At 37.4% G+C, this 20,868-nt stretch overlaps 3 protein-coding genes and 1 long non-coding RNA gene across 4 annotated transcripts in view; 3 read left to right on the forward strand and 1 right to left on the reverse strand.

The window, feature by feature from the left end:
* Nucleotides 1–1,080: 1,080 nt before the first annotated feature.
* On the forward strand, nucleotides 1,081–10,991 carry LOC144209976 (retinol dehydrogenase 12-like). The gene is made up of 7 exons (XM_077736558.1): nucleotides 1,081–1,231; nucleotides 1,506–1,621; nucleotides 4,907–5,062; nucleotides 7,651–7,755; nucleotides 8,857–9,066; nucleotides 10,574–10,766; nucleotides 10,859–10,991. Exons 1-7 carry the CDS (start codon nucleotides 1,116–1,118, stop codon nucleotides 10,959–10,961), a joined length of 999 nt encoding a protein of 332 aa, XP_077592684.1. The 5' UTR covers nucleotides 1,081–1,115; the 3' UTR covers nucleotides 10,962–10,991.
* Nucleotides 10,992–12,775: 1,784 nt separating this feature from the next.
* On the forward strand, nucleotides 12,776–13,777 carry sec61g (SEC61 translocon subunit gamma). The gene is made up of 4 exons (XM_077736112.1): nucleotides 12,776–12,939; nucleotides 13,238–13,336; nucleotides 13,424–13,526; nucleotides 13,640–13,777. Exons 2-4 carry the CDS (start codon nucleotides 13,243–13,245, stop codon nucleotides 13,647–13,649), a joined length of 207 nt encoding a protein of 68 aa, XP_077592238.1. The 5' UTR covers nucleotides 12,776–12,939; nucleotides 13,238–13,242; the 3' UTR covers nucleotides 13,650–13,777.
* Nucleotides 13,778–15,656: 1,879 nt separating this feature from the next.
* On the forward strand, nucleotides 15,657–17,630 carry LOC144209978 (uncharacterized). The gene is made up of 5 exons (XR_013329293.1): nucleotides 15,657–15,703; nucleotides 15,859–15,984; nucleotides 16,077–16,101; nucleotides 17,082–17,159; nucleotides 17,288–17,630. It is a non-coding gene; the product is annotated as an uncharacterized LOC144209978 (long non-coding RNA).
* tpk1 (thiamin pyrophosphokinase 1) overlaps nucleotides 17,542–20,868 on the reverse strand; it is a 38,857-nt gene continuing 35,530 nt past the window's right edge. The window contains exon 9 of the mRNA XM_077736559.1: nucleotides 17,542–19,849. Within this exon, the coding sequence (XP_077592685.1) occupies nucleotides 19,713–19,849 (137 nt within the window). The 3' untranslated portion in view covers nucleotides 17,542–19,712. The remainder of the gene's footprint in view (nucleotides 19,850–20,868) is intronic.

Consider the following 20,868-nt stretch of genomic DNA (forward strand, 5'->3'; position numbering starts at 1 on the left):
TCCAGCACCCCCAATGACCCTTGTGAGGATAAGCAATTCGGAAAATGAACAATCTGTATTCAAAGTGCCCAAAATGCCATTTCAAGCTAGTTTTGGAACTTGATATTGTTCTTCAATAACACCAAGCTTCACTATTTCCCAATAATACAAAAATAAAATATTCAACATGTATGAACTCCCCCATAAAACCTTTATTTTATGCTTTGTATGTTAGTTGTACATAAACTGAGTAAAGTTGACTGTATATTTGGACGGTCGGGAGTCAATGTGAGGAAAATCACGTCTTTTCATCTGACTAATTATTTCATAATAATACAGAGTTTTGCATTACATTGCGTACATAGTTTAAGTGCTGTAATTATTTTAAATTGATTTTCTTATAACTGTTTTACTCAGTGTCCCAGTGGAAAGTGGTTAGTGCGTCGGCCTCACAGTACTGAGGTCATGGGTTTGATCCCAGTTCGGTCCTCCTGTGTGGAGTTTGCCTGTTCTCCCTGGGTTTTCACCGGGTACTTCGGTTTCCTCCCACATACCAAAAACATGCATGTTAGGTGGCTGGTCTAACACTCCAAAAGTACCCCAAGATATGAGTGTCAGCGCGAATGGTCGTCCTTCTCCTCGTGCCGTGTGATTGGCTGGCCACCAATTGAGGGTGTCGATCGCCTGATGCATAAAGTCAGCTAGGATATGCTCTAGCACCCCCCGGGAACCTTGTCAGGATTAGCGGTTCAGAAAATGAATCAACAATTGTTTTATTTCTGTGTCGTCTGTCAAACGTTCTCTTTCTGTAGACAGCTATCATCAACACTGTAAATTTGGTCGAGGAGGACCTCTTGCGGCCAGAAATCAATACTACAGCAAAGTCACTCACTGCAGTAACCTTCATCAAAACCTCAATAAAAATAAAAACATAACATTGCATCTTGTATTACTCACATTTGAATGGCGGGAATAACTTTACCTGCTCGCGTTGAATAACACCACTAACCTGTGCCCGGCTGTAGAATGTGTATTGATAATCTGGAAATTGCGAATCAATTATGTGCCTGCTCACACCTTATTGGCCATGCTTTGATGATGCAGGAGCAAAGTGGGCGGAGCTATTCAGAGTGACGATGATGGTGATGAGGTTGCAAACTGTAAAGAGACTGATTGTTCCCATCCTTAAGTGGCGTCAACCGGTGTTTCGTGAAGAGGGAATTTGGAGCTGTGGGGGAAAGATGAACTGCAGGTATGACCATGTGTTGAAAGCAACGCGTTTGTCGACACAAAGAAAATTAGAACAGAGAAAAGAATGTTGAAATGTATAAGGTGATTAATGTTCCAGATCCTTGGCGGTTTAAATGCTTACTACACTTGTTTTCTTGCCAAGTCTTGAAAGTCAGTAATACATTGAGGAGGCTGTATTTCATAGTTTTGAGAGACCAGCAAATAAAGTTTACTAAAGATTGAGTAGTAATTTAACAAATTTATCTGGGCCCTCTTTGCATTTGTTTGTGTTTCAGGGGTCTGTGCTGCTACCGGTGGTCATCTGAAGAGAGGCTGGACACCAAAACAGTCCTCATTACTGGAGCGAACACTGGTATAGGCAAGGAAACAGCCAAAGACCTAGCAGCAAGAGGTACTACAATCTTTATTTGTATTTCCTTAGATTTTTGTAATTATTCTATAACATAGTAACATACTTTGCTCCTTGATCTCATCTCATCTCATTTTCTGAACTGCTCCATTCTCACTAAGGTCGTGGGGGGTGCTGGAGCCTGTCCCAGCTGACTTCAAGTCAGAAAGCAGGGGACACCATGAATTGGTGGCCAGTCAATCACAGGGCACAAAGAGACAAGCAACCATTCACGCTCACACTTATACCTAGGGGCAATTTAGAGTGTCCAATCAGCCTATCAGTCATGTCTTTGGAATGTGGAAGGAAACCGGAGTACCTGGAAAAATCCCATTCAGGCCTCTACACTGTTGTTGCTACTTGTAGAAATAGAACATGCAAACTCCACACAGGTGGACCGACCTGGATTTGAACCCAGGTCCCCCATTGTGAGGCCGACACACTAATCACTCATGGCACCAGGGTGCCCTGTTTCTTGATGCTTTTAAAATCATATATAAATCAATAAACACATCTTTAATATTTATTTTTGTGTTACTACTACTCCTACTGCAACCACTACTACTGCTACTACTACTACTGCAACTTATACTACTACTGCAACTACTACTACTGCAACTTATACTACTATTGCAACTACTACTACTGCAACTACTACTACTGCTGCAACTACTACTACTACTACTGCAACTACTACTACTGCTGCAACTACTACTACTACTACTGCAACTACTACTAATACTACTACTACTCTGCTACTACTCAGCTACTACTACTCTGCTACTACTCAGCTACTACTACTACTAATACTACTACTACTCAGCTACTACTAATACTAATACTAATACTACTGCTACTACTAGGCTACTACTACTACTACTACTACGAAAGCTTATTAGATGAATATTGTAATAATGGTTGGTAAGCTGATTGGACACTCTAAATTGCCCATAGGTATGGATGTGAGTGTTTATGGTTGTCCGTCTTCTTGTGCCCTGCAATTGGTTGGCCACCAATTCGGGGCTCCAGCCCCCCCCCCCCCCCCCCCCCCCCCGTGACACTTCAGAAATGAATGAATGTTACTATCACTAGTATTGATACAAATACTATAATTACCACTACATCTACACATGTACTTGCTAGTATCAATACTATTGTCTATCATTTATATAGTTAGTACTCGGCCACTGTAAATAGATCTATAGATCAATCTATAGATTACAACCATTGCTACGGCAACTAAAGCTAACGTTGCTTATTGCAGTTATACAGTAATGGTACACCCATTGCAAATGCTCCAGTTGAAAATCAACCATTTATCTTTATAGCTAGTGGTTATTAGCTACACCCATAATCATTTCTTCCCACTTTCCATGTGTGACTTCCACATTCCAGTCATGAATTGAGTTGCAAGACATAAGAAGATTTAAAGCTAAAGAGCATGACACCCCCTCACATGTTCAGGAACCCACCAAATAACAAAGTTTAATATACTCTCTCAACCACCTATATGGAGTTGGCATGTTCTCCCCGGGCTTGCATGGGTTTTCTCCAGGTACTACGGTTTTCTCCCACATTCCAAAGACATGCATGGTAGTCTGATTGGACACTCTAAATTGCCCCTAAGTATGAGTGTGTGCATGGTTGTTTGTCTCCTTATGCCCTGCGATTGGCTGGCCACCAGTTCAGGGTGTCCCACGCCTCTGGCCCAAAGTCAGCTAGGATAGGCTCCAGCACCCCCCGCAAGCCTAGTGAGGATAAAGTGTTTCAGAAAATGAGATGAAATGAGATCCTCTCTCAAATATTATTATTTAATATTTATAAATGATTTATTCTCAAGGTCCATTTTGCACCATAAAAGAACATGAGATCATGTATAAAGAAACCAAGCTTTTAACTTAACACTTGACCAGTCCAGTGACAGAACACAGCTGATGCGTCAAAAGGAGGTCAGGGGGGACATTATGAGGGGGCTGCTTTCTTCCGGAGCCAGCCAGGAAACAAAAGATGAAAGGGAGAATGCACCAAAAACGTATACACACACAAATTTCAACCTTTTTTCTGAACAATGTTGATTTATACAATTTATTTTCACATGTGAATACATTGAAAAAGCAACATTATTATTATGATTTGCAGCAAAAGTATTCTTATTTTAAAATTTGAATGCAAATCACATTGCAGTTGTATTTCATTCATATTTGGAATAAAAAGGGTTGAATGAAAATGACCATAATGTACGTAAAATATCAGCACACTTTTTTGGTGAATTCCCTGCTAAGATACAAAAGCCAAACCAATTCATTAGTCTTTGAATATTGAGCCCTTGGTGCCATTTAGCACATTGACAACAGCTTGTTGTCTACTTTATTTTAATGAAGTGAACTTGGCCTTTGTGCCAAATGGGAGTAACTAGGTTTTCCCACATCCCACAGGCAAAAGAAAAACAAAGGCAGCCAAAGAGTAATCACTCTCCTCTACTATAATTGCTGGCCGCTGAACCTATTGTTTCTTTATGTGTGACTGTGTGTGTGCGTGCACAGAGTATACTGTACTATACGTGTCCTCAAAACAGCTCATTAAAGAGAAAGCCCCATCATTTGTGTCCCAGTAGAATGAAGATGTTGTTTCCAAGGCTTTAACAAGCAAATAACAATTCAGTGACTTTTTGCACGTTACGTTACATTCTCGTTGCTTATCTATTTTTTTATTCACAAAAACTGACCATAAATTAATTAGAATGACTTGCAAGGCATCAAGTAAATAAAATGGAAATAATATAGAGTCAGAATAAATCAAAATATCCATGTTTTTTGATGGCAATAACATTTGGGGAGGCTTTGGTAGGTCTTTCAAAAGCCTGTGTCTCTCTGCTAAGGGTTCAATTCCAGGTCTGGACCTTCTTGCAGGGAGTTTGCATGTCTGGTAAATGCAAAAACTAGGAATGCATGAGAAAAGAGAGGCAACAACAGAGAAAGAGAGAAAACATTTTTCAGAAGCAAAAGGACAGATGGCACAAGTGAGAAAATTTGGGATCGAAAACAAATGTCTTGCCAGCAAAAATGTTATAAAGGGAATTTTAAACATTGCAAGTTTAACTTTTCATTTGCATTTGTTTTTTTTTTATTTTGCTTCAAGTCTTATCATTTGAAGATTTGGAAGAGATATCTGATTACATTGCTACAAAATTCGTAAATAGAGTTACGTAAAAAAAAAACGTTAAAGCATTGGGGAATACAGAATAGTGGTTTTGAGAATATCGTTTCATTTTTGTTATATTATCTTTAGGTGCCCGCATCATTATGGCATGCAGGGACTTGGAAAGAGCAGAGGAGGCGAGATCAGAGATTTTGGAAGAAACTGGTAATGAGAATTTAGTTGTCAGAAAACTGGATCTTTCTGACACCAGGTCCATTCGAGCCTTTGCTGAGCGTATCATTAAAGGTAAGTTGTGTTGGCTTACTGCTACATTTTTAACTGTTCAAACATGGACATTTTTGTTCAGCTTCAGAGACAGACAACACCTGGTTTAAATGACTTTCATGTAAAAGACAGTTCCTCAAAGCTAATTTGTTCCAGACATTTTTTCGTACCTTTTTTTCATAAGTAGGGCGATACTTAAGATGTAAATTTTGTAATTCGTTCCATGGTCCTAAAAAAAACCTACCAACGAAATCATTTAAAAATGATCAGTGTCCTACTTTTGTATGAAAGATGTGAGTAACAAAACAAAAAATATATAATTCAATTATTTATTAATGTGTTAAAATGAATAACAATAATGCAAAAGCATGTTATATTTGTGCAGTACAGTACAGTACAGTAAGGAGGAAGCTAACGTTAGGACACGAACAAATGCACCTTAGCACACATCAAAACAACTTCAAATTATTAAAACAACTTTGCATTAAAAATAACCCAAAAGGCTAAAAAGTCTTGTCGTACAGTACATAGAGGCCAAGCCAAGGAGTCTTCGCTATTAATGATTCCTTCTGCTTAAATAGCATAGCGATGGTAGTACAGTGTTCCCTCGGTTATTGCGGTTAATGGGGACCGGGACCACCCGCGATAAGTGAATTTCCCCTTCCCCTTCAAAAATGCTTAATTTGAATTTAATTAAAAAAAACATTTTTTTATTTTTATTTTATTTTATTTTTTACCCCCCTGTATACAGTACACCATATAGAATACGGGTAGAGAGAGTGAAATTCATGTTATAACAAAAAAAACTGTAAAATATGTTGTTTCAATCTAATATTTGTACTATTATTTTTTTCCAAAAAAAAATCCGCGAGTTGGTGTAGTGGGTTGCACACTTGCCTTTGCACGGAGAGAACGTGAGTTCGCTTCCCGGTGTCGGCAGTTGACTGACCAAGCAAGCGGTCGAGAGTCGGCCAAAGGCCGACTCTAGAACGCGACACAGACCCTGCCCCTCCAACTGTCTGCCGAAGGCAGTTCGGAATATAACCTTTTACTGAAAAGTATGACTAAGTGTTTAATATAAATTAAAAAGGTTTTTCTTTTTTTTTTCTTCTTATTCCATTTACTGAACTACATGGTGTAGTGATCAGCCAAATGACAATGGGAATCGAACCCCGGTCTCCCAGACAGGAGTCCACTGATCTAACCTCTGCGCCATCAAGTGACTACACTTTCCTTTGTAATCATTTGAGTGTCTTGATTGCAAGAACACAGAAACAACTAAGTGAAAATGTGTCCCAACTGGGATTTGAACCCAGGCCTCCCAGACAGGAGTCCAGTGAGTTAACCACTATTCCACCAAGCAGCTACACTTTCCATTGTAATCATTTGAGTGTCTTGATTGCAAGAACACAGAAACAACTAAGTGAAAATGTTTCGCAACCGGGATTTGAACCCAGGTCTCCCAGACAGGAGTCCAGTGAGTTAACCACTACGCCACCAAGTAGCTACACTTTCTATTGTAATCATTTGAGTGTCTTGATTGCAAGACCACAGAAACAACTAAGTGAAAATGTGTCCCAACCAGGATTTGAATCCACGTCTCCCATATGGGAGTCAAGTGACTTAACCTCTACACCACAATTTGGCCACACTTTCTTTTGTCATTAATGGAAGGTCTTGACTACAACTATATAGAAACAACTAAGGTAAAATGGTTCCCATCTGGGAATCGAACCCCAGCCTCTCACATGGGAATCACACGAGTTATCCTCTACACCACGAATCAGTCACACTTTATTTATTTCATTATTGGAAGGTCTCGACTACAAATATATAGAAAGGTCTTTAAAAAAAGAGCCTTATTATACATGGTCATTTTAAAAACAAAGCCATATTATACATGGTGATATTTTTTTTAAAAAGCCTTACTTTATATGGTCATTTTTTATAAAAAAAAATCCATTACTATACTTGGTCATTTTTAAGATAAAAAGCCTTACTATACAATGTATAGTAAGGCTTTTTTTTCTTAGAAATGACCTAGTAAGGGATTTTTTTAAAATAACCATGTCTAGTAAGGCTTTTAAAATGTGTTATAACAAAAAAAAACTGTAAAATATGTTGTTTCAATGTAATATTTGTATTTTTTTCCCCCCCAAAAAACGCAAAGCTCTGAGTCCGTAATAGCTGAACCGTGAAGTAGCGAGGGAACACTGTAGTTGCCATTCCAGTCAACTAGACACCACTTGCTTATCCACAGTTTTTTAATGAATAACAGGGCCCACTTATTCATTTCATTCACACAAATAATTTTAAATAAAGAACTCAGTGATGGCAAACTGTTGAAGTTCTATCACATTGTGAGAGGTTCCAAGTAGAAGTAAAGCAGGACGCAATGTTACCGGGATAATTTCAAAATAAAATTACGGGTCCCGGAAATGCATTTGGGTTTTGGGGGATTTGGTAACTTGCATTTTGTTTACGTATGTTGGGACGGTCATTTGCATTTTGAAAGGATTCGTAACCTGAAAAAGTGTTAACTCAAATATTTAAAACAATTGGCTGGGTGACCACTTTTCATCATCCAGTTATTGTGTATCAATTTCTAGAGGAGAAACAAGTCAACATTTTAATAAACAACGCTGGCATTATGATGTGTCCATACTCCAAGACCACTGATGGCTTTGAAATGCAGTTTGGAGTCAACCATTTGGGTGAGTTTCTGAAAAAAGATATCAAAATGATTCGAAAAATTGTCTTCTTTTCACTATTTATTGAAATATTGTTTTCCGCTAAAAGAAAACGTATTGAAGTTTTTCATTATTTAATAGTACGTCATGGACCCATGACCAGGATGATTATTACTGTGCTAGTGCACCTAAACTATATATATCTCAACCACCTGTATGGAGTTTGCATGTTCTCCCGGGGCCTACATGGGTTTTCTCCGGGTACTACAGTTTCCTCCCACATTCCAAAGACATGCATTGTAGTCTGATTTGACACTCTAAATTGCCCCCAGGTATGGGTGTGAGTGTGCATGGTTTGTTTGTCTCCTTGTGCCCTGCGATTGGCTGACCACCAGTTCAGGGTGTCCCCCGCCTCTAGCCCGAAGTCAGCTGGGATAAGCTCCAGCACCCCCCGCGACCCTAGTGAAGATAATATGTCTCAGAAAATGAGATGAAATGAGATGAGATCCTCTCTCAAATATTATTCTTTAATATGATATATTCTCAAGGTCCATTTTTTTTCCACATGTCATGGACCCATGACCAGGATGATTATTACTGTGCTAGTGCACCTAAACTACATATGCATCATATAGTGCATGTACTATGGCACCCCTCCAACATAATTTTGTAGTTGGTATTTTTAGCCCAAACTGACAGAAGCCAGAACATGGTGTGCTCACACGCGCCACAAGACAGCCCACACACATCTTCAGACATATACAGCAATACAGACACTCCAGGCTATGGCTTCTGTTTCATACAAATGTATTTAAATGTAAATGTAGACTACCCTTTCAAAATGGCATTATAATCAATCACCTGGAAACACATATAGATATTTTTTCCTGTTTAAATTTGAGTCTATGTGTATAGAAAGCTCATTGCCACTCCAGGTTCATACATGATTATTTGTTTAGCAGTTGCGAAGATGGTGGAGCAGTTGGTAATCACCCCCTGAAGAGTGCAATTTCACATTTTTTTTCTCAATTCTATTTTTGTTCTATAATAATGCGTCAGAATTTGTCAGTCCAAATTCAGTGATACATTTTTCCTTGAGCAGATACGCTGTATTTGTAATTACAGGTCATTTCTTGTTGACGTACTTACTGCTGGACCTGATCAAGTTTTCAGCACCTGCTAGGATTATTGTTGTAGCATCAGTGGCACATACCTGGACCAACCTTCGACTGGATGATCTGAACAGCGAGAGCAACTATGACACCATGAAGGCCTATGGCCAGAGCAAATTAGCCAATGTCCTCTTTGCCCGAGCTCTTGCCACAAAGTTAACAGGTAACAGTGTGGTAACTGAATACAACAGTAAGTAAAACCCCTAGTAAGAATTGTCGTCTCACCAGTTTCAGAAGTTGTTTACTTGAGCTATTTCCAATGGAAAATTACTGCGTTATGAAACATGTGATAAATGTAGTCATCACTGGTAATCACTGATAGTTAGTTTATCAAAGCAAATTTCCGATGGAAAAATATTGCATAAATCATACCTGTCAACCTCTGCCGATAACTGCCCATATAAATGATTATAATTCCCCGTACAAACCCCCTAAAAAACGTACAAACACCGTACGACGCATGTTTACTCGCGGTAACTCGTTTCTTACTAGGTGGCTCCTCCATGCTTGCTTCCACGATATTTACTCTATGTATATCTACGCATGTGCATGTCATCCTTTATCGATATTGACGTACGCACCGCTAAAAAAATACATACAATTGAGGATAATTTTTGCTGATATACCGTGACAATAGTAACGATCGATGACAGTAGCGTCGTTGGCTACCAGCCTACGAGACTATCTGGATTTTAGCCAAAACGGTCTTGTTGAGATCGGTTTTCATAAATATTGGCGATTAAAAAAAATAAAAAATCACCGTACAAAAGTTGGTGTATGGCGTACATGATTTGAAATGGTAAAAATTTTTATAAAATACGTGTAAAACGTACAAGTTGACAGGTATGCATAAATGGAAGCTTGACCATCTCAAGTGACACATTCACCAAATAAGGTAAAATTTAAGTCAAGATTTGTGTATATTCTAGTGACATTTATTTCAATGTTTTATTCATAGATAATAATCATTACATTTTATTATAACTAGATCATGTATGGGTAGTAGAAATGCACCTGCTTATGGTGTGTGCGCATACCTAGCCTTTTTGATATTGTTCACACTGGTCCTCAGTGTGGTCAGGGAGTTTGCATGTTTTCCTCAGGCTTTCAGGGGTTTTCTCCAGTTACTCTGGTTTCCTCCCACATCCCAAGAACATGCATAATAGGCTGGTTGAACACTCCAAATTGCCCTTAGGTATGTGTGTGAGCATGAATGGTTGTCCGTCTCTTAGTACCCTGGAATTGGCTGGCTACCGATTCATCAATCCAGCACCCCTGTGACTATTGTGAGGATAAGCAGTACGTAAAATGAATGAATGAATGTTTGACAGTCATTAAATTACCTCATTATAAAAGCATAGGTGGTGCATATAATTACTAGTTATGTGTTTGCTTTTATCATTTCACATAATTTATTCAGAATTGAGTGATTCTATCATTTTACCCTCAACTTAGTAAAGGTAACTGACTACCTTAATTGTCTTATACCTCTGATTTGTTTTTTGTTTTTTTATAATAAAACAACTGCCTGAAAATCCACCAAGTGATTTGATAATTCTTTTGACAGAGGTTTGTTTACAAGAATGACTGAGGATAGACATGTTGCTTATATTGCCTCAATCCAAAGGGAATAACAGAAATGATTCCTTACCTTCTTACATGTACCACAGGATCAGGCGTAAGTGTGTTTTCGCTCCACCCTGGTGTGGTGCAGTCGGACCTGTGGAGGCACCAGCACCAATGTATCCAGGTGGCTGTGAAGATCTTCAGGATCTTCACAAAGACACCGGTGGAGGGGGCTCAGACCACCATCTACTGTGCTGTGCAGCCCGGGCTGGAGAGTCAAAGTGGATTCTACTATAGGTATACTAAACTCCCTCCATCGTTGTAGAATGTCCTCCTGGGCATTGCCATTACCTGCAGAAAAACAACGTACCATTTAATTTTTGTTTTAGTGACTGCGCCCCTGCAACATGCTCTAGAAGTGCCTCAGATGACGATTTGGCCAAGAAGTTGTGGGAGAGAAGCTGCAACATGCTTGGCATCACTTGGCAATAAAAAAAATGTCAAATAAACAATGTTGTGAAAGATTTTGCATTCATTCATCTTCAGTACTGTGCATCCTCGTAAGAGCTGCAGGGGTTAATGGAGCCTATCCCAGATGACTTTGGATGAAAGGCAGACTCCCCCCTAGACTGGTCGCCAGTCAGTCGTAGTGTACAGAAGAGAGACAGACTACCATTTACAATCACCACCCAGAATGATAACGGTAATCAAGCCCATACCTGTCCACACCGAAAACAGGCGAGTGAACCTCTACCCCATGGGTGTCAAACCCGGTTTGGTTCTAACATCAACTCGATTTCATGTGGACCGGACCATTTTAGATATATAGATTTTTTTTTCTAAATCGGTTCAAAAGAAATGGGGCAAATGCCCTAAATATTCAGTTTAAAAAAAAATCTAAAACAATGTTTACTTGAGCTTTTTTCTCATATTAAGGGAAATCGTCTTTTAATCATTATTTTTTTTTAATCTCAATTTTTTAAAATTATATTCACTATTAAAGTGGGAAACAGAAAATATTTTTATATACAATACAAAAAAAAATTGAACTAAAAACTAAAGGAAAAAACATTGATTAGATTAAAAAAAATTAATTAATTGAAACAATTATTGATTTACAAAGGGGAAAATCAGAAAATATAATATACATCTATAATCTTCATTTTAATTTTATCCTAAAACAGAAAGTCGGCACTCATGATTTACTTTCACGGGCCGCACAAAATATGCGGTGGGCCAGATTTGGCACCCGGGCTACCACTTTGACACCTGTGCTCTACACCATCAGGCCACTGTGTGAAAGACAATTCACTAATTACTATTCTGTAACCATTTTGTTAGGGTCATTAATATTGCTGTCTTTGTGGACTGTATGTACTATCATCAACTCATTTGGGAGATGATCACAAGTGTTCTATATATTTGGGGTTGATTTTTCCCAGGATGTAGACTGAAACACTTTAAATATAGCTGGTATTTACAGAAGTGCACAATGGATAGTGAAGAAAAAAAAGTTCTAATCTAAATCACATGAGAGGTTTTTAACACCCCTACGGAATGTGTTACTGGCTTATTGAGTTGCCGCAGTAAGAGGACAGAGTTTATTGAAACAATATGGTAATAGAATGCCGTTAGATGATAATTGAAAGGAAATCACACGATTTCAATTATGTAGGTAAAAAGGTGATTATATTTTCTCATTCATTCATTTTTTTGAACCACGTATCCTCACAAGTGTTTCAGGGGGTTCTGGAGCCTATCCATGTGGGCTGCGAGCACCATGTAGGGGCCACTCTCAATCGCTTGGCCAGCCAATCGCAGGGCATGAGGAAACGGACAACTGGTCACACTCATACCTAGGGGATATCTAGAATGTTTAATCAGCCTACCATGTTTTTGGAATGTGGGAGGACAAAACCCTCCCAAGCCCAGCATTAACATGCAAATTCCGCACAGGAGAACCGACCTGGGATCGAACCCAGGATCCCAAAACTGTGAGGCAGATGATTCACACCTAGCAATTCATTAAAATTGCAACGAACAAAATATGCACATTTTATGTTGGAAAACATGAAATCTCCACAAAGACAGACCAATTTGCAATTAAAAAATGTACAAACATGTGTAGGCCAAGTGGGGCAAAAGACAAAAAAATGACATGCTATATGCCTTCTGAACAGCAAAAAGCTATTCCAAAATCACTTTTACTGAAAACATTATAATGAAAAAATGTGCATAGGTTATAAATAAAAAGAAGTGAACTAACTAGAATTTATAGGAACACCAAAAAGGATACCGCTCCTAGCCGATAGATGTCAGTGTGAACATTGGTTCACATTGAGGATAGAAACGAGGAAGAATCGACGCGCATGCGCAAGTTAAGTCTACGTCATCTCTTCTGTCAAATACACAGAGCTACGTGGCTTAAGTCCTTTCCACTCGCCACTCACAAAACAATATCACGGATAAGGTAGGAAACACGAAACAAACCGTCCTTTTATAATAAACAATTGGCAGCTTCGCATATTGTATTGTTTTTGAAAAATGTATTTCTAATTTTAGAAATATGTGCATTTGGTTTTACCTTCCGCCTACATTATAGGGTCTCTTCACCGTGTTGGACAAGCCAATACTTTTCCATTAACCTAACTGTAGTACAATCTTAATGTTGGTGTTTTTAAATGGTGTTCATTGTGTCTGATTTTTTTAATGTATTATTTAGTTATTCAATAGTGTGTTGCTTACGTGGTTTCCACCTTTGTCCTCAGTGAAAATGGATCAAGTAATGCAATTCGTCGAGCCCAGTCGGCAGTTTGTTAAAGACTCCATCAGGCTGGTAAAGAGATGCACAAAACCCGACAGAAAAGGTATTAGTACATTCCTAATTTTGTCTAGAACACTTATTCCATCATTGAAAACTGGATGCACCTAAATATTTATTTTCACCTTCCCAGAATTCCAGAAAATTGCAATGGCAACAGCAATTGGGTTCGCCATTATGGGTTTCATTGGATTTTTCGTCAAATTGATCCACATCCCCATCAACAATATCATTGTGTAAGTTACATTTTTTTGTGTACACACCTATTTAAAAGTCTGATATTGTAGCTTTGTTATTGTAGAAAATTGTTTTCTAAATAATTATGCATTGTTCTCAATTTGTCTTGCAGTGGTGGCTAGATGGCTGACCTTAAGGACCAGAAGATGAAATTGCGAAAAATTGAATTGGAAAGGATTGAAAGGATGATCTTTTTATGTTCCGTTGACTTTTTTTGTCGCTCTCTGTAAATAAAACAATGGGAACTGTTTTTATTCTGTGTTGGGTTTTTTTTTAAATTGAAATAGTTGGCTTTAGAGGCTTTTCCTTCTATGTTGCTTATAAAGTATCATAGTTTCTTGCATAAAAGCAGTATTTTTAAACTAAAAAAATGTTGACTGAATCAAGGGTAAGGACGTCTTGTACATACACAAGACTTACAGCGTTGCTATATTCTCACCAATAGATGTCGGCAAATAAATGCTTACTATTTGTTGATTATTCCCTGTTTTACAGTAAAAAAAAAATAGCCATTACTGGATGAATTATACTAACCTTATGAAATAAACCCTAATAATGTGCTTTTAATTCATATAGTACCTCAAAAATACCACATGGGATGATATATTTAAGATATACCCTTCAAAGTAACACATTTCCTATTAAAACCACAAATATGAAGGTGACATTTTTGAATTGGAATGGCTTATACATGACAAATTGTAAAATTTAATGATATTAAGACTAATTAATTTATTTCTAATTTTGCTTACATGCGAGGATGTGTTATTCCACTTGTTGTCGGCTGAGTGGTCAGAGTGCAGGCCTCACAATTCAGGGATCCCGCGTTCAAATCCAGATTGGTCCTACTGTGTGGAGTTTGCATGGTCTCACCCAGTTTGCGTGGGTTTTTCCCAGGTGCTCTGGTTTCCTCCCACATTCCTAAAACACACATGGTAGTCTGGTTGGACACGAAATTGCCCCAACATATGATTGTGAACTTAAACTTGTCGTCTCCTCATGCCCTGTGATTGGATGACCAACAATTCAAGGTGCCTTGTTCCTGAAAGCCAGCTGGGATTGTCTCCAGCACCCCTTGTGACCCTTGTCAGGTTGAAGCGGTTCAGAAAATGAATGAACTCGTTATCTGGCACTCAGGTTGATGAGTTTCTAATTTGTTTGAAATGGCACTAAGCTAACTCTGAAATAGGTGGTTTGACAGTGAATAATGATTATTACCGGAGTTCCTGTGCCCACCATACATTGATCAGAAATATAAATGCACTTGGGTTTTTTAAAGGATCGAATTTATAAAACATTTCCAACATCCGCATGGAGGGAGGGAAAAACCATTTAAAGCTTCCGACCTGGAATAGGGAGAAAAATGACTGTCCCCATTGTTAACCTATAAAATAATGAAGTGTGTTTTAGAAAGCTGAAGTCAAACATATTCAGCCATAATGTACACTATCATTTTGCAATATATCAAACAAACAATCAAGTGGTAATTACCTTTTTATAGCAATACGATCACAAATATTAAGGTTTAAATATGTTCTGTCTAATCACCCTCTTGCTACTGTTACAATGAAATTTACCGAATACGGGATGAATAAAGTTATCCATCCATCCATCCATGTAAATCGCCAGAGGTAACGAAAGAACAGCATCAGTTTGTTGAATTTCATCTGAGCAGAAAACACAAAATGACAGGGTATACAGTGAAATATCCTTGCAATAAAGTATTTTGCCCTTGTAATACAAGTAAATTGTCAAAATTTTGGTTAATGAACTAAGTTGTTACTTTGCTAAGAACTATACTGGTCTCGTTGGTACAGAAACCAGTAGAATCTCGATTTAGGGGGTCTTTATACTGCTCCAAAATAAGTTTGAATCACCAAAAAGTTTACACCCTTGATATTTTATTGTTTTTTTTTGTGATATTTCTGTGCATTCAAATTAAATTTGCAACACTGCTGAACATTAGTTTCTGTATTTGCATGCCGCTTGTGACACCTGACATTGTTTTTTATTAGTTTGTCTTCTTTTTCTGTCATTTTCATGTTTAGTGTTAATTTAAATAACTGTCATTTCTCTTACTGTTCAATAAAGAATTACTAAAAAAAATAAAAAACATCCTTAATAATCTCAGTAATGACTTCAAAGACTCCTCAATTTCTTTTTGTGGAATGAAAGGGTAAGTATCTTACTAAAATTACTTCATAATATTATGCTGCATATGCTATAACATTTTGCTCAACCCACTTCTTTATCGCCGGGTAGGACAGTATACAGAGAATGAAGAATAGTGACATATACTCATACCAGATTTTGTTTTATTTACCTTATTAGTGGCTGGCAGATGGAACACAATCAATGTAAGAATGAGGAATGTCTCCTCAAAGATGTGGACAGCAAGGTGGTTAGTCTTATTTTGGTGTTCCTCTTCCTGACGGTCATCCTAATTTTACTAAGCATGTAAGGAAAAACACAATTGAAACAAGTTAAGAGATTTACTGCATTGTTTGATTGTATATATTAACATCGTGCCTTTATGATGACATGTCAAGATTTTGGGAGCAGCTACAAATAAAGGTATGTACCATTTTTTTTATTACTGTTTAATAGAGAATTCACTGCATAAGAGTATCAACTGCAATTATTGATATCAAGCTGTACTACCTGTTAAAGGCTTGTCGAGCTATGGTGGAAATTTTGTACTTGCTAATTTTATTTATATAAGTATATGTGGAAAAAAAACAAAAGGAGTAAAGGAACAGCCCAGATGAAAGGCCAAAGAGACAACAGCCCTTTCCAAACGTAATGGAACAACAAGACTAACTGAAGCCAGTACAAATAATGTTCAAATGTTCTGAATTCCAGCTATTATTTAATCTTATTTGTCTAGATCAGGAATGTCAAAGTGGCGGCCCGGGGCCAAATCTGGCCCGCCACATCATTTTGTGTGGCCCGGGAAAGTAAATTATGAGTGCCGACTTTCTGTTTTATGATCAAATTAAAATGAAGATGATATATGTATATTATATTTTCTGATTTTGCCCCTTTTAAATCAATAATTGTAATTTTTTAATCATTTTTTCTGTGTTTTTTAGTTCAAAAATCATTTGGTAAAATCGAAAAATATTTATAAATATTTTCTGTTTTCCACTTTTAATGGAAAATAATGATTAAAAGATTTTCCTTTATTAAGAAAAAAACCCCTCAAATAAACATTGTTTTAGATCTATAAAAAAATGGAATAGTTAGGGCTTTAGATCCAGTTCTTTTAATCAATTTATAAAAAAATATATAAATATTATATCTAAAATAGTCTGGCCCCCATCAAATCTAGTCTGCCTCCTTTGTCCTAGAAGTAAACATAACTGTACTGACTTGACTAGGCTTTTATAGTCATCATTATACAATAAAGAAAATACCTTCCCAGCCCTTTGCAGCAGCTACTAAGCTCATGTTGCCATTTTTTGTCTTTATCATTAGAACATTTTGCAATGAAAATGGGCACTTGTCATGTTAGTATATTTATTGCAACTCTTGTTTGTCCACATGTACTGTAGATTCCTATTATAAAGCGTAATGGAGATATGCAACCTGGTAGGAGGCAATTGGCTTTCTCATTGAGAGAGATACTGTAGGTGAGGACACAAATATTTTTTGCAAATAGACTACTGGAAGATTTATTTTCCAATCTATGATTTTCCTAAAGTGATACGTACTTTAATTTTTTGTTTGTAATTATTTTTTGTAACCTTTCCTTTTTCAGGTAGCCTGAATGACAAGTCAGAAAGTCAGCTCATCTGAAGATCAATGACAACCAACAGCAAAAATAATATATATGGAATAGAATCATTCATTTTTGTTCTTATTAATGAAAATTAGGGGTTGCCTAGAAACCCACAAGGAGCCCCAAATGTTGCCTAGGAAAACAGATTACTGTATTTTTAGACTACTATAAGTCACACCCAAAAATGCACAATGAAAGGGAAAAACATAGTATAAGTCACACTGGCGTAAAAGTCACATTTTGAGGGTAATTTTATTTGATTCAGAATCCAAACAGAGAACAGACATTTCACCTTGTCATAATAAAATTAGAGGCAACAAAAGGCTGGATGTAATGTTTTACAAAAAAGTAAAAAGTCATTTTCGAATTTTTTCCCCCATAAGTTGCAGGCAATTAATTATATGGGTTCCATGTGGCAAACTCAGGTGGGATAAGTCAAGTCCACCGACCACCAATGTGAAATTATCAACACAGGCTTAGAGCATCCTCTTGCAGTTTAGTGTACAATAACATCTCATCTCATTTTCTGAACCGCTTTATCCTCATTAGGGTCACGGAGGTTGCTGGACCCTATCCCAGCTGACTTCAGCGGGGGACACCCTGAATTGGTGGCCAGCCAATCGTATGGGCACAAGGAGACAAACAACCATTCATACTCACACTCATACCTAGGGGCAATTTAGAGTGTCCAATCAGACTACCCTGCATGTGTTGGGAATGTGGGAGGAAATTGGAGTACCCAGAGAAAACCCATGCAGGCCCAGGGAGAACATGCAAACTCCATACAGGTAGACATGACCCAGATTTGAACCCAGGACCCCAGAGCTATGAGGCCGACGCGCTAACCACTCGCGCAAGTGGGCCACCCAGCTATGTTGTGATAAATGACAAAAGGATCTGAAAGACATTAATGAATTTGCATCAATGGAGTGTCATTGCCATCTTGTGGTAATGTACATAAATGCTAAGGTAAGGAATGAATCAAATACGTATTAAATGAAGACAAGCAGCAAAGAAAATGTCTGATTGGATAGTATATTCTAAAACAGAACTTGAGTTTTGGCAGAATTGACTGTTGATCCACTGGTCACTCAGGACACAAGGGTTTTGAGATGACAGTCAGAGATGGAAAAATTGCAGAGGATTTCTCAAAGATTGACAGCGCAGAAGATTTGTAAGCCACTTTGTCGTGAGTCTAATTTAGGTTTACTAATAATTTAGGGTAAATGTTAGCGGACATCACAAAAAAGACACAGACAAATTGCAAGGCACTTATGGGCAATAATACACTTAAAATGTACAATTCTGCAACCTAAAATCCCACCTCCACCTCAGGGAGCAAGTACTGTTTTCCATTAAGTCATGCACCCTCTGCCGGATCCTTACTTTTTAAAATAATATTGGTTTCAAGTAGTATGCAAATGCAAACTGCTTACCTGTCAACTTATAGGTTTTTCCCCGTATTTAATGTTTTTTTATTGTTTCAAATTGTGTACGCCGTATAACATCGTTTGTACAGGATTCTTTTAAGGATGTTTTTTTGTAAACTGATCTCGTTTTACCCATTTCAGATATAAGCCGGATCGTCTCGAAACGTCATTGTTGGCCGCTAATAGTATTGTCATGCTTTAAGCATGATATGTGGACCATTCCCCTTTCACCCGTCTGACTTTTCACTATATAAACATAGCGCATCAGAAAGCCGTCCACTTTGGGGAACATTTTAGGCTTTTATGTGCGCCCGTGTAAGTAAAATATGTGCCGCGTTGCATTTTTAGGTATTTTTTTTAATAAGTCGCTCAATAAGGGGAATTGCAATCATTAATATGGGGGGCAATTGGCTGACGTTGACAGTTATGAATCTGTTACATATACAGTTATATTTCTACTTACGAATTCTTCTACATATGAAAGTTCCAGGTTACCATTTAATATGCAAATTACTTTTTCTGTACTGTTACTTTCAATCATAAGTGATTGGGTAATTCATCCATCACCCTCCAAGCCAACAAACATAACTTGGCCCCTGATTCGTTAAGTCCTGATCAATAAATGAGCTAGCTTGTTGGAGAGATCGGAAATTCTGAATGGCTAGTAAGAGGAGAGTTACTTTTTTGTTGCCGATGTGTACATAACAGTCTTGAAAACAGAAAAGAGGAAGTGTGTTGATGTACAGTACTTATTTAATTAAATTAAACAGAAAATGTTTCCCTTCGTCCAAAGTAATTCAAAGTACACAATACACACCACAAAAAAATGTAAATTACTTTGAAACGGTTCAATCAGTTTATCCATTAACGGTTGTAATGGTTTGTTAGGAAAATATAGCTTTAATTATCGAAATCACTTTAAATTTACAATTTGAAAAATATATCCGAGGTCCTAATCTAAAACATCATAGCAATCATCTAAGGATACCCATGCTCCAGAGCAGAGGCTGGTCAGTACTGATTGTTACACACTTCCTGGGCTGTCCTGGAGAAACCGACTCATAAGTGTTGGAGGTGCTCACCAATTTCCCAAACTGCAGCACCTGATTATCTGGACAAAAGACATGAGTAAAAAAAATGCAGCAGATGTCAGAATCAGATGGTGATTCATTGTCAATGAGCTAAAATAAACTATAACATGTTAATCAGAGCTCCTTTGTTTTATTTCAAATTGACTATGACAATGTAAATGTAAAGAAATTAAGGCAAAATGTCACGTAACTAAATACATACTATTACGAATTGAATTAGGTACAAAATCTTCAATAGCTTGTCATCATTTTACATCATAATCCTAAAATTTAGAAGAGGCTATTTTCAGCAAGAAATGAAATCAGTCAGTCAAGCGGTCACAATCTTACAAAATTTTGAATTTAGTGCATAAACAAGGCGCACCGATTGATTAGGCACACCATCCATTTTAGAGAAAAAAAAATTCTTTTAAGTGTGCCCTATAAGTGTGAAAATACGGCAATTTCTAGAAACGAAAATAAAATTTATATGCATCGTGTAAAGTCATTCCCTATCATTGTTTAATACAAAACTTTGACTTCTGGATATAAATTTAAGAAGCTTGACAACGTAGTGGCCACCTGATGGCATACCTGTCAACTTACACATTTTCCCCAAATATTTTATAATTTTTTTTGATAATTTCAAATTGTGTCTAACAACTTTTGTTTGGCATTTATTTAAGTGCATTTTTTTTTTTTTGTAAAAATCTCGTTTTACCCATTTCGGCTCTAATCCGGACCGCCTCGATCACTGGTAGCAGATGAAAATGTCATCGTAGACTGCTATTAGCATTTCATTTAGGGTTTCATTTGTTCATACATCATTTCCCTTGAGGAAGTTGAGCGGAAAACCACCCTGAAAGTGGATGTGTTGGACTGTGTCTAATAGAACAAGGGCAAAACTTGTGAGGCAGAGATAAGACAATCTCTTTCATTTGCTTTTCATCACAGGGGACTGCTCTTGCATGTTATGTCAGTGTGCAGCAAATTAGATGTCAAATAAATAACTTAGAAGCAATTTTTGACCGATAGTTCTGCTATTGACTCAATTTAAATG

This window comes from Stigmatopora nigra, chromosome 16, assembly GCF_051989575.1.
Source record: "Stigmatopora nigra isolate UIUO_SnigA chromosome 16, RoL_Snig_1.1, whole genome shotgun sequence".
NCBI classification, from domain to species: domain Eukaryota; kingdom Metazoa; phylum Chordata; class Actinopteri; order Syngnathiformes; family Syngnathidae; genus Stigmatopora; species Stigmatopora nigra.

Coding starts and splice junctions, on each gene's coding strand:
- LOC144209976 (XM_077736558.1), top strand. CDS start 1,116: ATGATGGTGATGAGGTTGCAAACTGTAAAGAGACTGATTGTTCCCATC. Junction 1,232..1,505: donor GGGGGAAAGATGAACTGCAG/GTATGACCATGT, acceptor TTTGTGTTTCAG/GGGTCTGTGCTGCTACCGGT. Junction 5,063..7,650: donor TGCTGAGCGTATCATTAAAG/GTAAGTTGTGTT, acceptor ATCAATTTCTAG/AGGAGAAACAAGTCAACATT.
- sec61g (XM_077736112.1), top strand. CDS start 13,243: ATGGATCAAGTAATGCAATTCGTCGAGCCCAGTCGGCAGTTTGTTAAA. Junction 13,337..13,423: donor CACAAAACCCGACAGAAAAG/GTATTAGTACAT, acceptor TCACCTTCCCAG/AATTCCAGAAAATTGCAATG.